This window comes from Balaenoptera physalus, assembly GCF_965194825.1.
Source record: "Balaenoptera physalus genome assembly, chromosome: 1".
In the NCBI taxonomy this organism is placed as follows: domain Eukaryota; kingdom Metazoa; phylum Chordata; class Mammalia; order Artiodactyla; family Balaenopteridae; genus Balaenoptera; species Balaenoptera physalus.
The window spans coordinates 188,181,123-188,203,015 of NC_138882.1; the positions used below are offsets into that span (position 1 = coordinate 188,181,123).

The window sequence follows — 21,893 nt, forward strand, 5'->3', positions numbered from 1 at the left end:
GGCGCGGAGCCGGGGTCCACCCGCAATCGGGGTGGGGGGGGGAGCCAGGGCGCATTTAAAGGCGAAGCCAAACCAAAGTGGCGGAGCCCTGGGGGTCCCCGCACTCGTGAAGCCTGCGGCGGGCACGGTGCGGAACAGCGCGAGGCCGATGCGAGTGTTCCCCGGGACGCCCAGGCTCAAGGCCCCAGAGTCTTTCCTCCTCAGAGCTAAAAAACACCACCAACAACAGCAACAGGAAGAGATTCAGGGATGGGGAGGAAACAAAACGCCTGGTACCCCAGCACCCAGAGCCCGGGGGGCGCACCAGGGCGCGCGGCTCGGTGGGCGCGACCCCGCGGCGCTCACACCTGCGCCCGCCGGCGCGGAAAAGTTTGCTCGGCTGCGCGCGGCGCGAGCCCTCGGCCGGCCGGCGCCGGGGAGTGAGTCCGCGCGCGGCCGCCATCGAGTCGCGCTCGCGGGGCCGGAGCGCCGAGGAGAGCGTGCGAGCGCGCGCCCGCCCGCCGGTGTCCGGCCAGAGTTGGCGCGGGGGCGCGAGCGCGGGCCGCCGGGTCCTCTAGGACCGCCGCGCCCCCCTCCCGCCTCCCCCTCCCTCCCGTCCCCGGGCGCCGAGTCCCCGCCTCCCTCCTCCTAAGTCTAAGGTTTGGGCAGTCGCTGAGCCAATAAGGCGGGCCGCCCGGGCCGGTGCGCTGAGGCCGCGCGCACGAGCGTGAGGGAGCGGGCGCGGGGCGAGGGCGCGCGTGTGAGGAGCGCGCGCGCGGGAGTGAACAGACGGAGGCGCGCGTGAAGGAGCGGGCGCGGGGCGGGCGAGCGCGAGCCCATTCACTCCAGCCTCCCGCGGGCGGGCGCGCGCGCGGGCGGGCCGAGTTCTGCTCTTTCACCTGCCGGGGCGGTGCGGGCCGGGCCGGGAGGAGGCGGTGCCGCGGCCGCCCTGCCAATCACCTCGGCGCCTGGCAGCGCCCCCGGCCGCTCCCGCCCGCCCGCCCGCTCCCTCCTGCCAAACTGTTACCCTGAGTGTTACCGTCAGGAGCAATGACATCAGGGCTTTAAAACAACTTGTTATTCGGGGAGTAATCAGTCGCAATTAGGCATTAATTAAGTATTATGAAAGTTGATTATTTAAGTGAATTAGGCTTTCGACTCTCCGACTATGGTGAGTACGGGAGTGGGGCGGGGGAGGGCAGGGGGCGCCGCCGCGGGGTTCCGACCCGGGGGCGGGGGCGGCGGGAGCAGGGCCGGGCGCGGGCGGGGGCGCCCCTCGGCCTCGGGGGCCGGCCGGGCCCCCCGACCCGGCGCGCGTCTATAAATAGTTTCTCTTTTAGTTTAATAAACTCGAGAGCAGAGAAGAGCTGCTTTGAGTGTGCAGTGCCGGAGCGCCAGAGAGAGAGGGGCGGGAGGGAGAAACTTTCGCTCTCCCTCCGGGTCTCCCTTCTCATTTCTCCCCCAGGCCCGGGGACTTGACCGCCCCTCGATGGGGGGAGGGTGCGGAGAGCGGAGGGGGAGAGCTGGGGTGGGTAGCGGGGGGCACTGCGAGAGACTAAACAGATTTTTTTTCTTTCCTCTTCTTTTTTTGGCGTTCCTCGAAGAGTTTGGGACCAAAGAGAGGAGAATGGATCTTGGTACAGGTACCGGCCGGTGGGAACCAGGGGTGGCTCTTTCACTTTTCTTTCGGTTCTTTTACGGAAGTTATTATTTTTAGCCCAATGAGGTAGCAGCTGAGCGGGGCGGGGTGGGGGAGTGGGCTGGTCTGGAGAGGGTCTGGTGCGGGCTGCGCTTCTTGCCTTGGTTTCTGGATTGTGAGGCTTCCGATGATATTATTGTTATTATTTGTTACTTGCTTAGTGACTGTGACTAATTTGATGCTTGTCATTGTGAAAGAACCTAGGGGAGAGGGAGCTGGGGGGCACCCAGAGAGAGGATTTAGGGGGTTTTCGTGGGGTTTTTGTTTTTTGTTCTCCGTGTTTTTTGAACGGCTGCGTGTTTTTTCTGTTTTTTTTTTTTTTTTTTCTTCCCCAGCAAAGATCTCTGTGTGTCTGGCTGTGGGGTGTGTGTTTTTATTTTTTTAGTGGGGGATGGTTTAGTTTTTGAAAGCAGCGTCCTGTTGGGAAAGGCGGTTAGTCTGGTTTCGGGGCGACTCTCTCAAGGTAAAGGAATTTAATTTATGTGGAACAAGGCTGTGTCGGATGATCAAGCTGCTTATTATGGCTAATGAGTATTTTTCACCTGAGAATCCGTGGGATGAGGCGGCTGTTATCAGTTCAAAGTGAGGGGCCCAGGACTCTCTCCCATCCCCCTTAGCCCCTACCCTGGGAGAGGGTAGACCAGACAAACTACTGAATTTGGACGTATGGGTTTTGGGGGGCCTAGCATGGCGCCTAGGTTAGGGTCCCACGTAGCATAGTGCTGGCCTGGAGCAGAGTTTATCCTGAGATTTTGGTGTTTTATTGGTTTTAATCTAATTGTATTCAACATTTCTCTTCTCTTCCCATCTGAGATTCCAATCTGAGTCCAGAGTGAGGTTTACTTTACGTTCTTCAGGCTTTCCCTTAGCCCTCTGTACTGAAATGGTATTTTGACCAGGACCCTCATCCTATGCTGTCTTCTTGCTAAATGTCTTTAAAAGAAGTCAGTGATAAACAGGTTCATAATTCATTGAGATTGATCTCTGAACCCTTCTGTTTCATTTTAGAAGGTGGTATGGGTGGCTGTTAGAGTGGTTGTTTATAACTGCCCAAGTTCATGGCATTGCCCCTTGGGATCCATGGGCTGACATTTGACCTCCTGAAGTCAAAAGGGAGTGGGCAGAGAGGGCAGGAGGCAGCACTAGGGGGCCCAGGATGGGTGACAGGACATGGCAGTGGCTTTGGGAAGGAGGGAAGTGTGTTTGTTGGGGAAGGAATATTAAGACTATGTCCAGCCAGGTGTGATCTTGGAGAATTCGATGTGGAGGTCCTGGGGACCTCTGTGCCCAGGAAGGGTGCAACAACCCCTGCTGGGCAAAGTGGTTAAGGAGTCTAAGGCCACTGCTGCCACCCTGCCCCTCCCTGCCCTTCACTCCCACAGAGAAGCAGCCCCCCCCACCTCTAATCAGGTGTCTCATCGCCTCCCTCTCAGGCCCCACCCCCTTTCTTCAGAAATGGGCCCCCCCCCATCCCAGCTAAGAAGCAGACCTTATAGATGGGCCAGTGGTGGTAACGCACCACCCCCTACCTGGGGCAGGTGAGCCTCTGCTTGTGGGCAGGCACAGGGGACCTAGGCATTACTCGGCTGGAAGTCGGGCCCTCAGCTTCCTCCTTCTAACCCAGATGCCAAGTGGAGCTGGAGTCCATCCTCCTGCCCTATACCCACCTGCTGTCGGGGCACGACTCCAAAGCCCTTCCGTAGGGTGTCCCTGACTGGAGACAGGGCCTCCTGGGCCTGCAGGTGACAGAACCTCTTGTAGCATCTTTCCCAGCACTTACTTCTCCCAGCCCTCTAGGGACAGGCTCTGGAAACTTTTCCTAGAAGTTAGAAGGGCCCCTGTGGTCAGCTGGTCCCTCCCGTAGCTGGAGCAGGGCCCTCCCAGCAGGACCCAGGCCTGGACTCTGGCCGCTCAGTGAGGGGAGGTCCAGGGTGTCAAAGGTCTGACTGTTTCCTGGAGAAGTCATCTGGTGATACCGTCTCAGCCTTTTCTTCGAACTTGAAAGTTTCCCTTAATCTCAGAACTTCAGAAGAAAAGCACTTTTTCCCCTCTTCACAAAAAAAGGGAAGCAGGTGGGAGCTCTGAGATCCCCCTCTGAGCCTGTCTCTGGGCTCACTGCATGCTCATCTTTCCTCAACCTCTGGGATGTACTTCTGCACACAGCCAGGGCCAGGGGCCTCATTTCTGGCCTGGACTCATTGCTGATGTGATGAGGGGCTCTCTTCTTTTGGGGGACCACAGGCAGCTTCTGCCGAGGGCCTCTCTAGCACAGTACAAGGCTGGAGACACAGGCCCCAAAGGGTTGCTGGCACCAGGGACCCAGTAAGCGTTGGATTGTGGGTTAACATCACTCCAGGTCTAGGTTCTGAAGCACTGCAGCCATAAGTAGTTCAGTGGTGGGAGAACCAGGGCTTCTCAGGAGGGGACAGCAGGACCTCAAGACCCTCAGGGGTCATGTGGACCCCTTTTCTTCCACCATAGTTCAGCCAAGGGCTGGATCAATCTGGACGTCTTTAGCAATAAAAAATGCCGATGTCGTCCTAATTCACCAGGCCCCGAGATGACAGCAAATTTACATTTTTTAATTAAACTAGCAGCCAGTTTTTATGAGAGGGGGTTGGGTTATGCAAATCAAATGGTTGTGTACGGAAGATTAGGAGAGTTTGGGAATAAATTCCACAAATGCTAATAAAAAAAAAAAGGAAAGAGAAAGAAAGGGAGGGAGGGAGGAGAGAGAGGAAGAGAGGAGGACATAGTTCCATTAGGCCCTTTTAGAGTGATTTCCCTGGGGGAGGGAGTCAGGAGGGGGAGGGGAGGAGGGAGGAAGCTTTCAGACACAGGTAAATCCATGCTGCAGTTGGGGAGCTCCCCAGGATTAGGCCCCGCTAGGCTGATTCCTAGGCCCTGAAAAAAACTGGAGGCCAGGGCGAAAAATGGCTCTGAAACAGCAGTAGAGCTTTGAGAAGGAACTTGCCCTTGATTCTTAAGGATCTGGTTGTAATTGCCCCCGCTCTCCCTAGGGAGGTCTTGAGGCGAGGGGGAGGGGCTGTCCAGGGTTAGAGCTGTCCATCAGAGGATGCAAGGTAGGCTCTGCCAGGTAAAGGGCCAAACAGGCAAGAGAGCAAGTTCAAAGGGCTGACCAGGGACCACAGGGGGAGCCGTGAGGGGCACCACTGCCCACTTGGCACTGTGGCTGTAGCTGTGTTGTCGGGGTGAGTCAGGGGGAGGGATCAGTGCTGCTCACTGCGCCCGGCCTGCTTCTTTTTCCCTGGGATAAGCTCTGCTGGGACTCCAGGCCTGGACCCCCTTGCATTGCATACAGACCACCCCCCCACCCCCACCCCACATTGTATCCTGGCCCCCAGCCTCGGCTGTGGACGAGGCCAGGAATGATGGGGTCAAGGGAGCTGAGACATGTTGGCTTAGTAGCCTGGTTCTTGGAGTGGGATGTCCACATGCTGGCCACGTGCTTCGCGGACACACAGTCTCGAGGAGTGGAGAGGAAAGGCCACAGGCTTCTTCCAGGCAGTAGCTGACCCCAGAGAGCAAAGAATTTGCCTTCCCCAACCCAAAGTTGCTGCTCTGAGTGTCAGCCCACCTCCAGACTCTCAGGACTGCTGTGGGCCACCGGTTCTAGGCCAGGGCCTTGCCAGGAGTGGAGGCTTCTAGGAACCTTGTTGGCTCTGGTCACACTGGGGCCTGGGAAGGTTCTTGTGCTGTTTCTGGAGGAAGAGAGTCCATGCTGAGTTTGGGCCAGAGCAGGTTGTCCTCAATTTTTCTTCCTCGAGCCTTTACTTGGCCAGGTACACCCACTCAACCAGTCTAAGCTGGGGCCAGTCCCTACGGTCAGGTTGGGCACCGGTTTTGCCAGTCTGCTGCAGGGGGTAGGTGCTTCGGTGCCATCTTGGCAGGAAGGAGCAGTCAGAGCCAAGGACAGAATGGGCTGTCTCCAAACTCGCGAGTTTCCTGGTACCATTCAGACAGAGGCTGGCTGTGATGTTTGGAGGGGCGTGAGCATCAGATGACCTTTAAGGTCTCTGGTTCTCCAGCTCCCAACCTGATTTTACTGAGAGCGTTCAGTGGGGCATCTTGGGGGACGGGTTGAGTGGACAAGGTGAGAAGCACACATTTGGACCTTCTCTTTGGAAGAAAGCATTCGAGACAGGCAGCTCTGGATTGCGAAGTGGCCCCTTGAACCAGCCCTGGCACTGGTTATAAGATAATCAGAGCAAAACTCTAGATATAAGGCCTGGAGTAGCCATTCTCCAACAGGAGGCAGAGGCAGTGAGGGCAGGTCTGAAAGATCCCTAGAGGGACCCCACCCCGGGCCCTTTTTCCCTTGGGGACCAACCAGGGGAACCCATTAACTCTCCTGTCTAAGAAGGGCACTGGGTCCAGTTAGTCAGACCTCTCTGAGGGCTTCGCCGTCACTGCTGGTGTTCCCCCATCCCCCAGAGCCAGGGAATCTGGCTGAGTTGCAGCTTGGGTTTTTATGATGGAAAAATAAAATAAATGGAGGCACCTTTGGAGGGCTGAGTCACGGCAGCAGCATCTCCTCATTAAAGCTGCTGCCCCTGGCTCAAGTCCCTGCGCAGAGGATTGGGTGGGACCCAGGAGGCTCTGGGCCCAGGCTCCTCCTCTTCCTGGACCCCGCCAGGTTAGTGATGCGCCTGCCCCCTCCGTCAGCCTCCTCTGCCTGGCCCACCGTTCTCAGAAGAGTCAGGCCATTTCTTTACCCCTGCTCCCCACCCTCACTCCCCCACCCCAGGCCCCAAGGCTTGTCCTTTACACCACCTTCCCTGAGCTGGTTTTTAAACCTCGACCACCCTGGCTGCTACCACGTCTCCTCTTGCTCCTCCTTTTCCTTCTCCTCCTCCTCATCTTCAGGGGGGAAGGAAGTTGCTCTGCAGTAATTACAGCCTGTGGGTCCCCACGGCAAGCAGCAGCTGTTCCGGGGTAGCTGGGCCAGAGTACAGCAGGAAGAGCAAGGAGCCAGGGAAGAGGAGGAGGAGGAGGGCTGGTGGTCCCAGCGAGCAGAGGAGAGGAGACTGCTTCTCTGGGATTGACTGGAAAACGTGACAGCTTGGTGGTCCAGCGTTCACCCCTCTGGCTGCCTGACCACAGCATAGCATCCTCATACCCCAGACGCATCAGGACATACCGTGCCCTGAAGGGGAGGAAATCCCATGCAAGTAGTGAGGTCTGCAATTCAGTAAGCACTGGGGAGCTGCAGAAATGAAGGCCGCCTGGTCCTTCCCAGGTTTCTGGGGTCTGCCTGGTGGAGGGAGACAGGTGCGTTTATCTGTCACACCAGGTGGGAGTGCTGGGGCCGAGAGCCCAGGGAGCTTTGTGAAGGAGTGGCCTTTGAACTTGACAGAGGATGGGAGGTATTGGGACAGATAGAGATAGACAAATGATGTTTCCTGTTATCACCCACACCTTCTAGACTTCCACCGGCCTCTCCTCTCTCTTGCCTTGTCCTCCTCTCCCTCCTCCACCCCACAGCCCACCCACCGCCCGGCTGCTTCCCATTGTGCAACCACAGTTTTCTGCCTCTTCTGGCCCAGGCCGCCCAGCTCCCTAAAGCCAGACCCTCCTGCCTACCTTCTTGCCCCTCCCCCTTTGCCACCTCACACCCAGTTGGCCCTGGAAAGAGACAAGAGATCAGAGGTTGGCTGGGGACCTGCTGCTCTGAGCATCTGGTTATACCCATGACGTTGGTGTGTCAGGGCGGCACTCGGGCTTCTGTACGCTGCCCCAAGAGACCAAGGCCAGGAACCCTGCTTTCTTCTGCTACTGCTTTTTGTAATGGTGACCATTATTAGAGTTAGCTCTGCGTTCACATCTCCTCCCAGTGCGCGGTACAGGGCTGGTCTCGCGCCTTCCCACTGTTAGTGCTGATGGAATTGATTGACTGATGTGCCTCTTCGCCAACTGCCTCGCCAGCTTCTTAGTGGGGGCAGCAGGAGGCAGGCAGGAAACATTTGGTGATTCCCTTGGGACCTGGGCCTTCGCTCCTCGAGAGCTTTCTACGCCTGGCTTACAGGAAGGAGTGGGGCTGGGATGAGGGATGACACGAAGGGGGAAAGTGGGCATAAGGATGAAGGTAGGCGTGCGTGGTTGATGGGGGGGCCCCATTAGCTGCTAACCATGACTGGGTTTGGGGGCGCGGGGTCTTGCCGTGGGGTCACACTTGCACACACAGTCTGCTGCCCTGGAGGGGGCGGGGGCAGTAGCCAGTGGGTGGTCCGGGACTTCCCTCTATCTCCTCCCTGGCCCGTCGCCGTCTCCCCCACAGCGGACCTCGCTGTGCCTTGCTCACCCTTTCTAGGTCCTGCTTACAGTCCCAGGACCCCCCCAGCTGGGTAGACGCAGTGCAGGGAGTGAGGCCAGAAGGAAGGGGTGGCCCGTACTAAGGCCCACCCCACGTTGCCAGGGCTTTGGACCTCTGCCCCCTGGCCTGGTGTTTGGGCTGCTCCTGATCGGGCTGTGGGGTCTGTTCTTAGAGCTTCCCACGGGCTGCCTCCTGGAGGCTCTTCTGGACCCACAGTCTTGGCCAGTGCCAAGGGGCCAAGGAGTCCTTCCTGAAGTCAAGAGGGCCCTCTCTTGTAGCCTTCTGACCTGAGGCTTTGTGGGAGCAGGTTGGTCCAGGATGTGGCTTTGGAGCCACACAGACACATTGTGTGGCTCCAAAGACCAGGGATTCCCAGAGGAAAGCTTCCCGAGTTGAACCTTGACGTACGTTGGCCTTTTAGTATAGGGCTTTCTCCATGAACTAAGGGGCCCCTGGAGGCGGCGGGGAATATACTGTGTGAGAGTAGGAGATGCATCAGGTGGGGGACTCCAGCCCAGTGAGAAAACAGGAGGAGGCATCCAGGAAGACCAGCAGGGAGCGAATTCTAGAACTTTGTGTCACCAGGGAGTGCATCTTCTCCTTGGCATTGCCCTTCACCTCCCTCTAGGCCCGTGCCTTCCTCCTTGCCACCCCTCAGCCAAAGAGCTCAAGGCCCAAGGCCAGCCAGGAGGGCTGCCTGGGAGATAGGGGAGCCTGGGGAGGGATTGACCAGGTGTCCCACTGCCCGGCAGGGGGCGCCCCACTGCATCTGCCCCAGTTCCAGGGACGGGGATGTTGGTCCGGGGTCTTGTCCAAGCCTTCTGGCCAAGGGTGAGGGGAGGAGGAGCCTACCCTCCCCACCCCCAGAGGTTCCTTGGCTGAGTTTGTTTTGCCAGGGTGACCTGTTTAATCATCTCATTTTCTGGTGGCCGTTTATTCCTTGTTTCCACGGTTACGGCCCCATTAAGGGGAGAAGCAATAAGGCAGTGAGTCAAACAGGTAATAAAAACATTAAAGCCCATGTGCACAGAGGAAGGGCGGGCGGGTGGGAAGGGGGCTCAGCGAGGTGAGACGGCCCAGAGAGAAGCAGAGGTAAGAGGCCACCCGGCCTCGTCCTCCAGAGGCCACTGAGAGAGCTCCTGGCAGGAGGAAACAGAGGGCCGCTCCCCACGCCCCTGCCTCTGCGCCCTTTGGGGGCCAAGACCCAGTACGAGCTTAGAGCCATCCCCAGCCCTTGGTCCCCTGGCAACAGGCTGTATGTTGGGAAGTAAAACAGGAAGGAGAAAAGTGAGAGCCAGAGCGACAAAAGCCTCCCCCAGGACTCTGGCCGCCTGGTTGTGTGACCTGTTCGCAGCCTCACACTGTGCGGGTGGGGGATGTTTTCTGACACTGTTTCCAGCTCTAGAACTTTTTTCTGCCAACTTTATCAGAAAGCATATTTGTGGTGAGTGCTGCTAACAGGGCCAGTCTGGTGAGTAAATATTCCTGGTGTGGACAGCCCTGTGACCTTGAGAGGGAAGAGCATGGCAGGGGGGCCAAGGGCATGGAGGGCGAAGAGGCCAAGTGGCCCCAGTGCTGGGTCGGGGGCCTTCCGAGGACGGGTACGGGGGCCACCGGTGTTAGGTTTGTCCCCAGCAGCACAGGGAGCGACGCTTAGCTCAGGCTGAGCAGGGTGACTCTCCCATCGGGGCTGGGCCTGGAGCCCTTGGTGTTGCTCCCGGGGAGGGCTGGCTGGCAGGTTCTCCTGTGGCTCCGTGGAGAGGCTGCCCTCTCTCCCTCCCTCTCAGAAGTGGAAGCTGAAAGGAAAGTCAGCCTCTGGCCCGGCCCCTCTGAGCCCAGGGCCACGTGCCTCCCTCCCGGCGCCCCCTCCCTGGGAGCCTCCTGAGCGTCCCCGCCCTCGAGGTTGACAAGTGAGCAGACTGGGTCAGCGGGGCTGACCGGAGGGGAGAGGGAGAGGCTGGCCAGGAAAAGCGGGGTCAGGTGGGAGCAGCGGGGCATTTGGGTGCTTGAGCCACCTCCCCTGCCTGGTGGCTCAGAGGATGGCTCGGGGCCACCCTGTGGCCGGCGAGGACCATCTTTCTTTCTCTCTCTGGCGTGTTGATCCCTTGCAAACTTGCAGAGGTCTGTGTTTCCAGTTATTAATTTCAAAGTTGATTTCTGACTGGACCGGGATAGAAGAAGGTCTGGGGAATGGGGGAAACCCCCTGGCTGGGAAGTGCGTCTTGGGAACAGACCTAAATGAGTTAATATTCCGATCAAACACTTAAAAATAGAAAATGCTCCCACGGCACCAGCTGCTGAGGCTTTCAGCAACTGTCCCCGGTAGGGTCATGGGGCAGGTGGTGCTGGAGAGGAGTGTTTTCACAAACAGCAAATAGCAGAGATGACGGTGTGCCCCCCACTTTCCTCCCAGGACCCAGGACAGTTGTTTAGGGGCTCCCGGTTCTCCTTGAACTCCCCTGCGGGGCCGGGAACCAGGGGTCTGTGCAGCTTCAGGGCTGCCCTGCTCCTCTCCAGGGCCTGGCCGCAGCGGTGAAGTCATCGCCAGATGCCTGGGTAATTGCTTTAAGAATCTAACTTAAAATAAGATGAAAACTTATATTCCTGGGTAAGGAGTAATTTCCCATCGAATAGTAAATTAATGAAAGGATTATACCAGGGGGCCTGGCCGGGAGGCCGTGCTCATCTGATAAATCCAAGTGGCTTGGACAAAACAGTTCTGGACCAGGGGGCTCCCCTGAACCTCAGGCCAGGCCCTGCTTCCTGGCTCCGCTGGGGCTCCGCCCTGGCCTGCTGAGTTGGGAGGACACGTTCCATGTATGCTCAGGGTCCCCTTCAATGACGGGGACCAGCTTTTCAAATCCCCAAGGTGGGAGGGGCTCCAGTCTGACCTCCCTCCCCACGTGGGCAGTGCACCCAGGAGGTGGAGCGCTTCTCTTGACACCCAAGAAGGAGGGGCTTCGGGAGCAGTTTCCAGCTGTCACTCCATGTAGTCAGCGATGTAGTGACCACCCGCCCTGGTTTGCCCAGGACTGCAAAGACCCATGTCCCGTGAACCCCCTCAGGCCTGGAGGCAGAAGGCTGGGCTTATTGACACAGCCCCTCCCTCAGGGTCCTGGCGAGCCTGAGCACCTGAACTAGAATAGTCTCAGTCTAGGATGGGTTACTTAACAACCGGCACCACCAAAAACCACCTGGCTCCGGCTCCGTGGGCTGCGTTCAGCCAGGTGCATGTGGACCCGAGCGGGTGTGCACACACACCTCCCCAGGCACGACAGGCCACTGCCTGAAAACCTCTGCTGGGCATAGGAAAGGTCTTGCAGCTGAGGCCCCACTCCCCCCCACCCTGTTAACACTGAGCCCCCTCCCCCCGTAGTGGATGGGGTGCAACGTGCAGAATCATGACGGCAGAAACCCCGTGAGTTTACCCAGTGCCCTCCTTCCAAGAGACTCCAGGCACACCACACCTAGTATCCATTTCTTCTCATCGGTTCCCTCGGAGAAGGACACAGGGAGTTGTCCCGTTTCACCAGTGGGGAAACAGGAGGCCCAGAGACACTTAGGGATTTGTTCCCAAGTGCAGGGAGACAGACCCAGAGTAGGGCTTCCCCAAGGACCATTCCAGTGGCAGCGTGGAGTGGAGGCCGCTTTCAGCCCTGGTTATTGACTGTGCTGCCTGGCCCACATCCCCATCTCTGGGCTCCACCTGTATCCCAGCTGTAACACGTGGACGCATCCCCGGGCCTTCCCTGCGAGGTAAAAGGCAATTGTTGATGCAAATGCGTTTTGAACTTTTTGGAGGAAGCTTCCTCTAAAAGCATTCATTATTGCCTATCTCCTGAGAAAGGGGTGCTTCCGTCTGTTTTCAGGGAAGTATCAAAGGGGAGTTGAAAAACATTCTGACTTGTTTCTATTGAAATGGGAATGGACTGGACAAAGCGTTCTTCAGGAAGAAAGTCTAAATGAACGGGTGTTCTCCTGGGATGCATGTTTGTCAGATATGTTTCTGTGTAAGCATGGATTTTGTTGGAAGGAAAGATCGGGAGACCCTTGCAGCTCAGCTCACCACTGGCCCTCACTGCTTCTAGAAGTAACGGGGCTACCTCGGGAACCGTACAGGATCAACTTGCTGCTCTGCAGACAGCTGTCCCTGCATGGGGTTTGCGTCTGGGGGCTGTGTTGAGTTTGTGTAGGTGTCACCTGAGAGAGGACCCAGCCCTTTGCCTGGTGTTAACCATACCGTGCTTTCAGGGGTGCGGAACAGCCAGGTGTTCTTGGGAAGACACGTGCTGCTTGAGTGGCCTACTCCACCCTCCCACCCCAGAGGGAGGAATTATGGGGCAGTAGGACTGAGAATTCCTAGTCTAAACAACCTAGCAAAGCGTGCTCCGAGAGAGAGCCAAGCCAGAACCACAGATGGTGTGATCCAGGATGGTAAGTGGAAGGATGGTGGCTTTGAATGTTAGATGTTATGTGGCAGTTGCTGTTCAAGCAGACAGATTGGTGAATTCCAGGCTGCAGGGATTCTGAGAAGGCCCTCTTTTATTTATCTTCTCTTCCACCCGGGGTGGGGGCACAGGAGTGGATTAGACAGAATGGACAGACAACCCTAGAAAGGCAGGTGGAAGGGGCAGGAGAAAGGTAGTCAGCCTGGCAGCACCCTGGCTCTGGCCACTTGAAACGTACCATCCCTGGCCAGAGGTCCTAGCCCCTTGCTAGGACCATCTGGGTCCCTTTCCTTGGCCTGCCTGATAGGAAGGGTCACTCTGGGGCTCCTGGGAAACCTTCAGATGGATGGCAAATGGAGCTCCTCCCTTGAGACCCTGAGGCGGGACCAAGAAGGAGATGGGGATGTTTTCTGTTTCCTCGTCCCTTGGGGGCCCAGGGGCAGATTGAGACAGGCTCCTTGCAGGGAAGGTGTTAACAAACAGCAGGTGATTAAACATGACAAGCGGTGACATTTCTGTGCAGGGTTCTCAGTCCCGGCAACGCCAAGAATGAAGCTATAAACCCTGACATTTTGTGTTATGCACTGAGAGGTTTTTAATAGACCTCTCTCCCTCTTACCCAGTCAACTTCTCTTCCCCTCCCTCGCCTCCCCTCACTGTACCTGCTGCTCCCACAGAAACCTCCTGCCTCCCCATTCAGCCTGGCCTCCTGGAGCCTTCCTGGGCCCTCTGGTTCTGGGTGTCTCTGCAGGTCTCTGGCCTCTCCCTCCACTCGTCCTCAGGGCCCTTTCCCGCGACTGCTGGGCTGGGCATTCACTGCCCTCCAAAGTCTCTCCGTTTTCTTTGATCTATCCTGTTGCCCCATGCCCCCCCCATCCTTCACTCCCTCACCTCCTTTTTTTGGGTCCTGATCTCACAGCCTCACCCTTTGCTGCGGCTGTCCCAGTTGTCTGCAATGGCAGGTGGCTGTCCCCGTGCCCTCTGTGTGTTAACATTTTCAGACGGACTTGATAGCGGGGGAAGGGAGATCTTGGGGCTTGGGATGGGATTTTTCCCCCATCTTTTTTTCAATTTCCTTTTCTCCTTTTTTGGGACAGAGACAGGAGTAGCGGGAGAGAATTGCACTGTACTGCAAACAGTTGCTGGATTTATTCAGCAAGGGCCTGGCCGGCAACAGTTGTTCCTCTCCCAGAGAAATGTGGGAACAACTGGGGCCTCTTTTGTTCTCCAGGCAGAGCCCTGCGAAGGGCATTTGGAGGTGAGCCTGAGGCTCAAGAGGGCCAGAGACCCAAGAGAAGGGGTTTCAGACTCAGTCCCACCCAGTCCTACCCTCGCAGATAGGAAAGGTCCTGGAGCTCCACAGGGCTTGGTACAGAAGTCAGGCCACACCCCCAATCCCAGCTCTACCCCTAATGAACTTGAGAAGCACTTAGTTTTCTGTATCCGTTCAGTAAATATTTATTGGGTCAGGCGCTGTGCTAAAACAGTGGTCCCGTCCCGCAGATCTTGCAGTTTAGCGAAATAGAGGGGTCATTAAACAAGTTATTACAGAAGTGCTATCTAATGGAGCAGGGTGTGATGAGAGGGCAAAGGAAGGGGGCCCTGCACTTTGCAGGGCTTCCCAGAAGACGTAAAATTTCAACCAGGACCCCTGAGGGATGCATAGGAGGAAGGGTAGCCAGGTCCAAATCGAAGGAGTGTTTCCTGAGTTGAAGGAGTGAATGGGGCGAGAGGCAGGTGCTCCTGCACCACAGGTGCTGGCTGGCAGGCCGGAGATGGGGGGGAACCTCACCACCCCACTGTGGCCATGCCCCTTCGAGCTCTGGGCAGCTGACCCGGAACTTTCTCTGCCAACCACCCTTCTACCTACTCGGCTGTCTGTGCCAGGCATGGTGCATCAGGGGCAGAGCCAGAATTCAGCTCAGCTCCACCCCAGGGGGAGGGAGAGTGACCAGGAAGTCTGTAAGTGCCCCCGAGGCCTGGGGCTGCTCCTGCCTTTCCTGGGTTCCCTAGCCTACTCTGCTGATGACTCACGGAGGAGAGGGCAGGAGAGAGGATGCAGCCCTGCGTGGAGGGAAGAGTGGCTGGAGGAGCAGGAGCCCAGCGGAGCCACCCCCCTTTCCTTCTGCACCTGCTGGCCTCCCAGGCATAGCCTGGGCCTGGACACCAGGAAGCCTTCCTGGAACTCACAGTTGGCCTCCCCTCTGTGCCCTCAGTGGTGTGGGGAATGCTTTGGAGCTGGTGTGTCTTCCCCATCAGAATCTGAGCTCCCTGATACCTGAAACCGTTCTCTCTGGATCCCTAGGGCCAGCGGGGTCCGTGCCCATAAGGTACTTGGGATATATTTGAGAAACTCAGCTGACCCAGGAAGAGGAGGACTTGGGTTAAATAACCCTTAGCGCAAGATCCGCGAGGAGCCTGCAGACTGACCGTGGGTCCCTGGTGTCCAGGAAGACTGGCTCCAGGTTCAGGTCCAGGTCCAGCTACCTCACCCAACCCCAGAATCCTTCAGCCATAGCAGTGGGGCAGCCCTAAAGCCTGCCCCCTGGAAGGGCCTCCCTGAGAGCTTCCAGAAGTCAGACCCAGGACACCCCACCTCCATGCGGGTCCCCTGAGAGGGAGGACCAGGTTGGCTTCCTGTCCCCGTAGAGGGTCTAGGGCAGGTTTCAGCCCTAAATCCCCTTCCTCACCCCATCCCAGTCCTGCCTTCCTGCCAGACTTGGCCTGAGTCCCACATGCTACCCCTTGTCATCCAATTCCCAGCGTCCAGCCAAGATCCCATGAAGGGCCCAGAGGCCCAGCCTTTCTTGGCCCTCAGCATCTCAGAGGGAGGAGGCGTGCCGAAAGGGGAGGCAAGGGGGGTCCCAGAGCCCGACTTGGCCCTCTGCCCCTGTAGATCCGGAGCCAGGTTTTACTGTAATCCTTACATCCTGTTGCAGATCCTTAATCAGCTGGAGCCCAGGTTGGGCTGGACCCTGTGGTGACACTCAGGGCTGTAGCCTGGAAAACCTGAAGTGGAGCTTCCGGAGTTGAGGTTGGGGGCTGTGAGGAGGAGGAGGCGGAGGGGAGAGAAGGGAGCTGGTGCAGGCACAGGATGTGGACAGAGCCCAGACCTGCCACCCACCCCACCCAGGCCGGGGGTGGAGGAGCAGAGCAGCTGTTGCAGGCTGGGAACCGGGGATATGGGAGGATGAGCAGGGGCCCACGTGGGGCCCCCTGGAGAACACGGGAGTCTGTGGGGGCCGCCATGTTGCCTGTTAGCACCATCAAGACAGCTGGCCCTGGAGTCGCTCTGATAGTGAGCGACTTCAGCCAGGAAACAGCAGAGAGGTGACCCTGGATGATGTTGGTTCCAGGGGTCTTTACCTACTGGGCCTAAGTCCAAGGCTAGAAGTGGTCCTGCTCTGCTGGGAGCTCTGCCTCGTGAGGAGGGATGAGGCAGAGAGCCCAGGAGAACTGTCTACCCTGGGTTGGGTGCAGCAGAGGCCCCTTAGCAGGGTAGCAGGATCCCAGGATCGCCCCTCCTTTTGCCAGGGGCAGCCCAACCCTGGCAGTCCAGCCCAGCTCTGCAGTCCCTGCACGAATCAGGGGAAGAGTTGGGGGCAGCGGGGGAGTGTACCCCTTCTAGACCTCACCTCTTTCAACCCAAGGAGCAAGGACGGAGGAGAATGAGGGGAAATGCACAGGCCAGAGATAGCCATGGAGCGGAAGCCAGGAGTGGGCTGGCTGGCAGCGGGCGGGCACATGGGCGTCTGTCCTGCCAGGGGCCCAGGCTGGCTATGCAGACAGCCTCTTTTCTATATGGAAATGAAGAATTTAGGCTAATGGAGCTCAACCATCTCTAATTTTGCGATGGCAGGAGGATTTTGATTGAAAGTAATTAAGCAAGCTAGCTGTAAAATTAATTAAAGCAAAAGGGGGGGATTTTTTATTGGATTGGATAGCGATATAGCGTCTGTCAGGCGGGGGACGGATGGGGGTGACCTGAATCCTCTGCCCTCCCCCCTCCCACTCGGGACGTTTATGTCACTTTAATCTCCTTACAGCGGCTGCTGTGCATTTGTTTGAAATAATCAAGGAAATATGGTCAGAAATTGTCAGCTTTCAGATCTAATTTACCTGACGGCCCCTGCGCGAGCCGGCATGGCCCAGGGAGTGAGCGTGCGTGAGCGAGTGGGAGAGCCCGCGTGGGCACAGAGGACACCGGGCTCTCCGGCCCCCTCCCCCGGCCCCAGGCCCCCTCTGAGGGTGAGGGAAGGTGCTTCCTGGCCTGTGGGAAGCCCCGCCCTGGAATGGGCCCCGTCCGTCCCCCACCCACCTGCTGCCTCCCCCCTTGAGCCGTAGCCAGCTTTGGGTTTAGGGACTATAGGATCAGGGAGGTGACAGTAATTCCTCACTCCAGATGGCTGACAACTGCTAAACCCCTCCACCAGGGCCACAGTTTTAAAAATACTCCTAAATTAGGCCCCTCATGTCATCGTCATTGGCCTCAGCAAGGGGATTGTGGAGACGGGCTGTAGGGAGGGTGGGGCGGCAGGTCATCCATAGCACCTCTCTGCCACCTGCTGCCGTCCCCGCCGCCTTCCCTGGGGCTCCTGGAGGCTGTGCTTACCTGCCCGGGGCCCGCCTCTCCCATGCCCTTCCTCCAATCCCAGAATAGCGCTTGCCCTGTCTTCCCTTCAGAGCACAGCTCACAAGTTCTGGGGGTCTCAGTCCCTGAAAGAGGAAGCCCCTCCCGCCAACACCGGCGCGCCCTCCATGTGCCCAGGCACTCCCTCCCACATGGTCAGCCACCCACGTGTCCTACCCATTTCCGGGGGTTAGCCAGGTCATAGAGCCAGATGCCACTTGTGCTTCCCTGGGAGAGTTGAGGAGCCTGAATTCCAGGCCCTGCACCCTAGGGGTGCTGGTTCAGAACCATCTGGGGTGCTTGCCTAGGTGGGCAAATGTGGGGCTTGAAGCCTCTCCAGCAGGGAATCCGTGGGGTGTTTGGGGCTGATGGGCCCTGGAGCGAGCGGTCTCCAAGGTCACAGAAAATTCCCTTTTAAAACACAGACGTGGAGCAATTTGATCTGCTGGTCATGACAGGGCCTAGGTCAGGAAATGGGCCTCTGGATTTGTTTGGTCCTGACATGTGAGTGACCTGGGCTTTCAACAAGCCTCTCCACCTCTCGGGCCTCAAACCCCTTCCAGTTCTAAAGTTCTGTACAAATCTATAGCTGCCACCCTCAGGAGCTCCTTGTCCAGCCAGAGCTCCTTGCCGTGCCATGGGGGCAGGGGAGAAGTTGGGGGTTCTGGAAACAGCAGATTAGGATGAGCAGCCTGCTCCCAGTTTGCCCACCTTAGAGCATACCAGTTAGAAGGCCTCTGTCCCCACCTGCCCTCCCTGGGGCCCCGCCTTCCGCCAGTCCTTCTCCCAACCCCCAGCACACCTTCCCTGCCCAGCCCCCCAACCTTGGGCGCTGGGCGACTCCGTCAGCCTCCTCTGGCGAGGGGGTTGGAGCTCCTGTCGTTCTTCGCAGCCTGGCTCCTGAGCAGAGCAGCTGGGTGCTTGGGAAGCATCGCCTGCCCCCTTCCTGAGCTCTCTCTGCCTGACCCTCTACCCTCCCCTCACCGAGGGTCCCTCATCTTGGGGCAGGGGGTGGAGCCCCAAAGAGCTCTGCCTGGAAAAGAGGGAAAGGAAAGCTGCTGGCTCTTCTCCACGTCTTTGGAGCAAAGTTTGTGCCCAGATCCCAGGTCCTTGGGGCCTTGTGCTCTCCGGGCCGGCTGTGCCTGCAGGGGCCTTGCTGAGAGGCGGTGGCATGGGCGGGCACCATGGAGGCCCAGCCAAAGCGAGTTCCTGCCCTCTGTGCCCACCAGCTGCCCAGGAACCAGATCCTAGGAGACACGAGGTTAGAGCCTCTGGCCTCAGCCCAGCGTCTCACCTCCACGTGTGGCTTGCAGCTGCTCACGTCAGCCCCTGCAGCTGTGATGTGGAGGAAAGAGCAGGGGAACCTGTGCCAGGGATCTGGCGGGGCTGCTTGCCTGGGCCAGGGGCTGGCTTCTGGACTTGACACTGGGCCAGGCTGCCAACGGCAGGCACCAGGGTAGAGGGAGGCTACGGGCAGAACTAGGATCCCCAGGCAGGCCCGGGCAGGTTGGCACTGAGAGAGATGGAGAAGGCCAAGAGGAAGGTGGAGGGCACCGTCCTGTTCCTCACGGTGTCCCCGTGTCGCACCCTTTGCTCTGCCCTACTTGGGAGAGCCTGAGTTGGGGATGCTATACTGAAAAAACACTTTTGGGAACTAATGTTCTGTGGCGAGGAGAGAACATTGATTTTCCAGAGGCTCTCCTTGGAGAGCAAGGACAGGCGAGGGCAGCAAGGCTGGCCGTGGCTTCTGGGTTGCAAGGTCAGAGGACGGCCCTGGGAGAGCACCCCACCAACGTAGCCTGTGGCCTCTGGCGCCCAGGGGGTCTGGGAGAGGGAGAAGTGAGAGGGCAGCCTGGGGGCTGGTAGGTCTAGGGCCAGCCCGGCGGTGCCTTGGTGCCCTTCACCTGGCTGGCATGAGATAAAACACGTGCGCTGTTTCGCCACTAAGCGTTCCTGCTGTCCCTTCTTCTCCAGCCCCCAAGGCTTTGAGGGAAGAGTACTGAGCGCGCTGGCCTCGTCCAGGTGGAGCCCCTCCTTTCTCCGAGGCCCCTCCCTGCCTCCCCCCACCCCTCCCCACCCCCCTGCACCCAGCCCAGGTGTCTGAGCCTCTGGGTAGAACTTGTGCAGGGAGAACAGGAGAGGCGAAGCATGAGTGGCCTGGCCTGCTAGTTGCAGGGCGTCCTGGCCTTAGGCCAGCCCCCCAGGCCCGGCTCCCTGTGGACCTTTGCAAAGGAGGACTCCACCAGTGGGGCCCACCTCGGCCTAGTGAGCCGGGTGCCTCCTCCCTTCAGGTGGGGCCCAGCATTAGTTGGGCCATCTGGTCTCCCCCTCCCAGAGGATGGAGAGGCAGACTTGTCCCCTGAGTCCTAACTCATGCTTAGTAGGGGCCAGTGGCTTCAGGAGAGTTCTCAGGGGTGTACACTGCACTGCCCCGGCCACGGGAGCAGGGAGAGGTACTTGCCCCACTGGGAGAGAAGCCCAGAGTGGCTGGGGTCCAGGCCCAGGAATCATTAACCGCAGGGTCTAGCGATGCTCATGGTGCCTGGGTACCCAGTGCCTCCCCCAGTCAGGTCCATGCCGGAGTTGGCTGGGTGTGACCAGGCCACTGGGCTCCCAGAAAGTGCCTGGGGCCAAGCTAGGCTCTGGCATCGCAGAGCCTCCACAGCCTGGCTCGGCGGATTTCCTGCCAGTGTCAGACCTCCTCTCCTGCTCCCACCGTGCCCACCCTGCTACCCCGGATCCCAGTGGGTCTGGTGGCCCCGTACAGACTCCAGAAGGGCTTCCCGGACCTCATCCCCTCCTTCCCGTCTGCCCTCAGTTTCTCACCCTCTAGGCCTGGAGTCTCCCCAACCCAACGCTGGCCCGGTCCTCCGTGCCCCCTGGCTTCACAGTCGCATTTTGCTGCCAGCGCAGGGCACTGAAAAACTGCTGGCACTGCCAAAAACCCTGTGTGCGCTATGACTCCCCAAACATCCCTTTATTTTTATTGTTCTGTTAATTACTGTTTAAACTTTAATAAGTCACTTCGTCAGGAGGGGGGACCTGCCGTGAGCTTTTCTGTGCAAACACGGGCCCGGGAGTGACTCGGGTGTAATATAACCCTTTATGCGATGTGGGAATGTTTAGATTGTAACAGAAACTTGTTATTTTAATGACAATTGGGGGGGGGTGGGCTGCGCACCGAAGAGGAGGAGGGTGGGCGCAGCCCTGTTCCGCTTGCGTCCCACGCGGGCTGGGGGTGGCCTGGCCTTACCAGTGCTCCCGTGCTGGTGCCGCTGAGCGTCTAGGACACCGTGGGGCCCTTCCTGGGCTGCCCACGTTCAGGCTCGCCCAGAGGGTGGGATGCGTCCTGAGAGAGGCTCAGGGGCTCCAGGGTGGGAGGGCCCAAGGAGAAAGTAGGGCTTTGTGGCAGGTGGGGAAGCAGGAGGACGCCGAGGGTTCCCAGGTCCCCGGGCAAAGGCAGGGCCGTGCAGGGCTGGACTCTGCCCTGACCGCACCAGCACTTCCTGCTCCCGAGGGCGGGGACCCTGTCCACGGTCACCATCCAGTACGGTGGCAGGCCCCATGCTGCACGGCTCTGTGCCAGACATGTCACCCCACGTCCTCCTTTCAACAACCCTGCATCTCAGGTGAGGACACTGCTGTCCGGGGCAGAGATGCAACTTGCTTAAAGTGGGAGGTTTTTAAGAGGGCGGCCAAGTTCCTAATGTCAGTTTGTCTTACTTGGAAGCTGCCAAAGTCCAGCTGCCCAGGCGTGGTCTCAGCAGGCTGGACGCTGTCCCGTAGTGGCAGGGAAGGGCCCACCCTGGGAACCAGGGTCATCCCCCTCAGCCCTGGGACAGGGCTCACCCCTCAGGCCCCTCCACCTACCCCCCCACCCCTCTCAGGAGGAGGGTCTACGAGGTGAAGGGGACATGGAAATAAGGATTGTCCCCAAGTCTGGGCACGGGCCGTTACCCTCTTCCTCACAAGGGCTTGGCTCCATCTCAGGGCGTTAGGGGCTCGAGTCCAGGGTTGGGGTGATGGTGGCCAGGCCACCCCCTCTCGCTCTGGTGCCCCCGATCCTTTACACCCAGAGGTACTCCTGCCCCAGACCCACTTCCAAAGCAGGTGACCCCTGGAGAGGGAGCCTGTCCCCAGCACCTGTGGGTCTCCTGCACGGACCCCAGGCCATCTGGGCCCAGTTTCCTACTTCATCTTCATTTGGTCCCTCTGTCTGACCATCCATCCACAGAGCTGAGCTTCTGCTCCGCGACAGCACTGGGTGGCAGAAATGACGAGTCCTGTGCTTGCCCTCAAGGGCCCACGCCCGGCTGGGGTGAGCGAAGGGGTGTCGGGGGAGAGCACGACCCAGGGGGCCCCTCCGCGCTCCCTTCCGGGCAGGGCCAGAGGTTCAGGGTCCCGCTCCCTCACGCTGGAGACGGCAGCAGCCCCCCAGATGGCAGCGGCAGCGTGGGCCACGAATCGCTGAGGTTTTCCTTTTCCGAGCAGCGCGTTTCCCTAAATTGTCTTTGACTGCGTGCATGGGTAATGAAAGTTTATGCCCTTGTTAGAAGGACAGGCGGCCAGTTCCAGTTAGAACTGGGGCTCTCTCCCGGCCAGCCTCCCCTCCAGCCCCCTCCCCCGAAGGAGAGAGAGCTCGAGCACAAGTGTGCGTGCGCGCACACCCCCCTCCCTGGTGGATAAGAAGGCTGTTAGGGGATGGGAGAGGGGACGGGGAGAAAAGAAAAAAATTTTCCGTATTTGTGTAAGTTGCTTTAAAAGCATTTTATCATGTCATAAAAAAGGGAAAGTACTCTCAGA

The 21,893-nt window shown here is 58.7% G+C and overlaps 1 protein-coding gene across 25 annotated transcripts in view; it reads left to right on the forward strand.

The window, feature by feature from the left end:
- The window catches only part of CASZ1 (castor zinc finger 1), a 156,556-nt gene that overhangs the window by 99,353 nt on the left and 35,310 nt on the right, over window positions 1-21,893 (forward strand). For 4 of the 25 annotated variants that reach the window (XM_082416740.1, XM_082416728.1, XM_082416741.1 and 1 more), the window contains one exon: window positions 1,584-1,622. The exons of 15 other annotated variants lie outside the window; for them this stretch is intronic. In XM_082416740.1, coding sequence (XP_082272866.1) covers window positions 1,607-1,622 — 16 coding nt within the window. In that variant the 5' untranslated portion in view covers window positions 1,584-1,606. Of the gene's footprint in view, window positions 1-606; window positions 1,151-1,569; window positions 1,623-21,893 lie in introns of those variants that run through there. 6 more of the 25 variants (XM_082416739.1, XM_082416749.1, XM_082416733.1 and 3 more) reach the window with 6 other exon arrangements.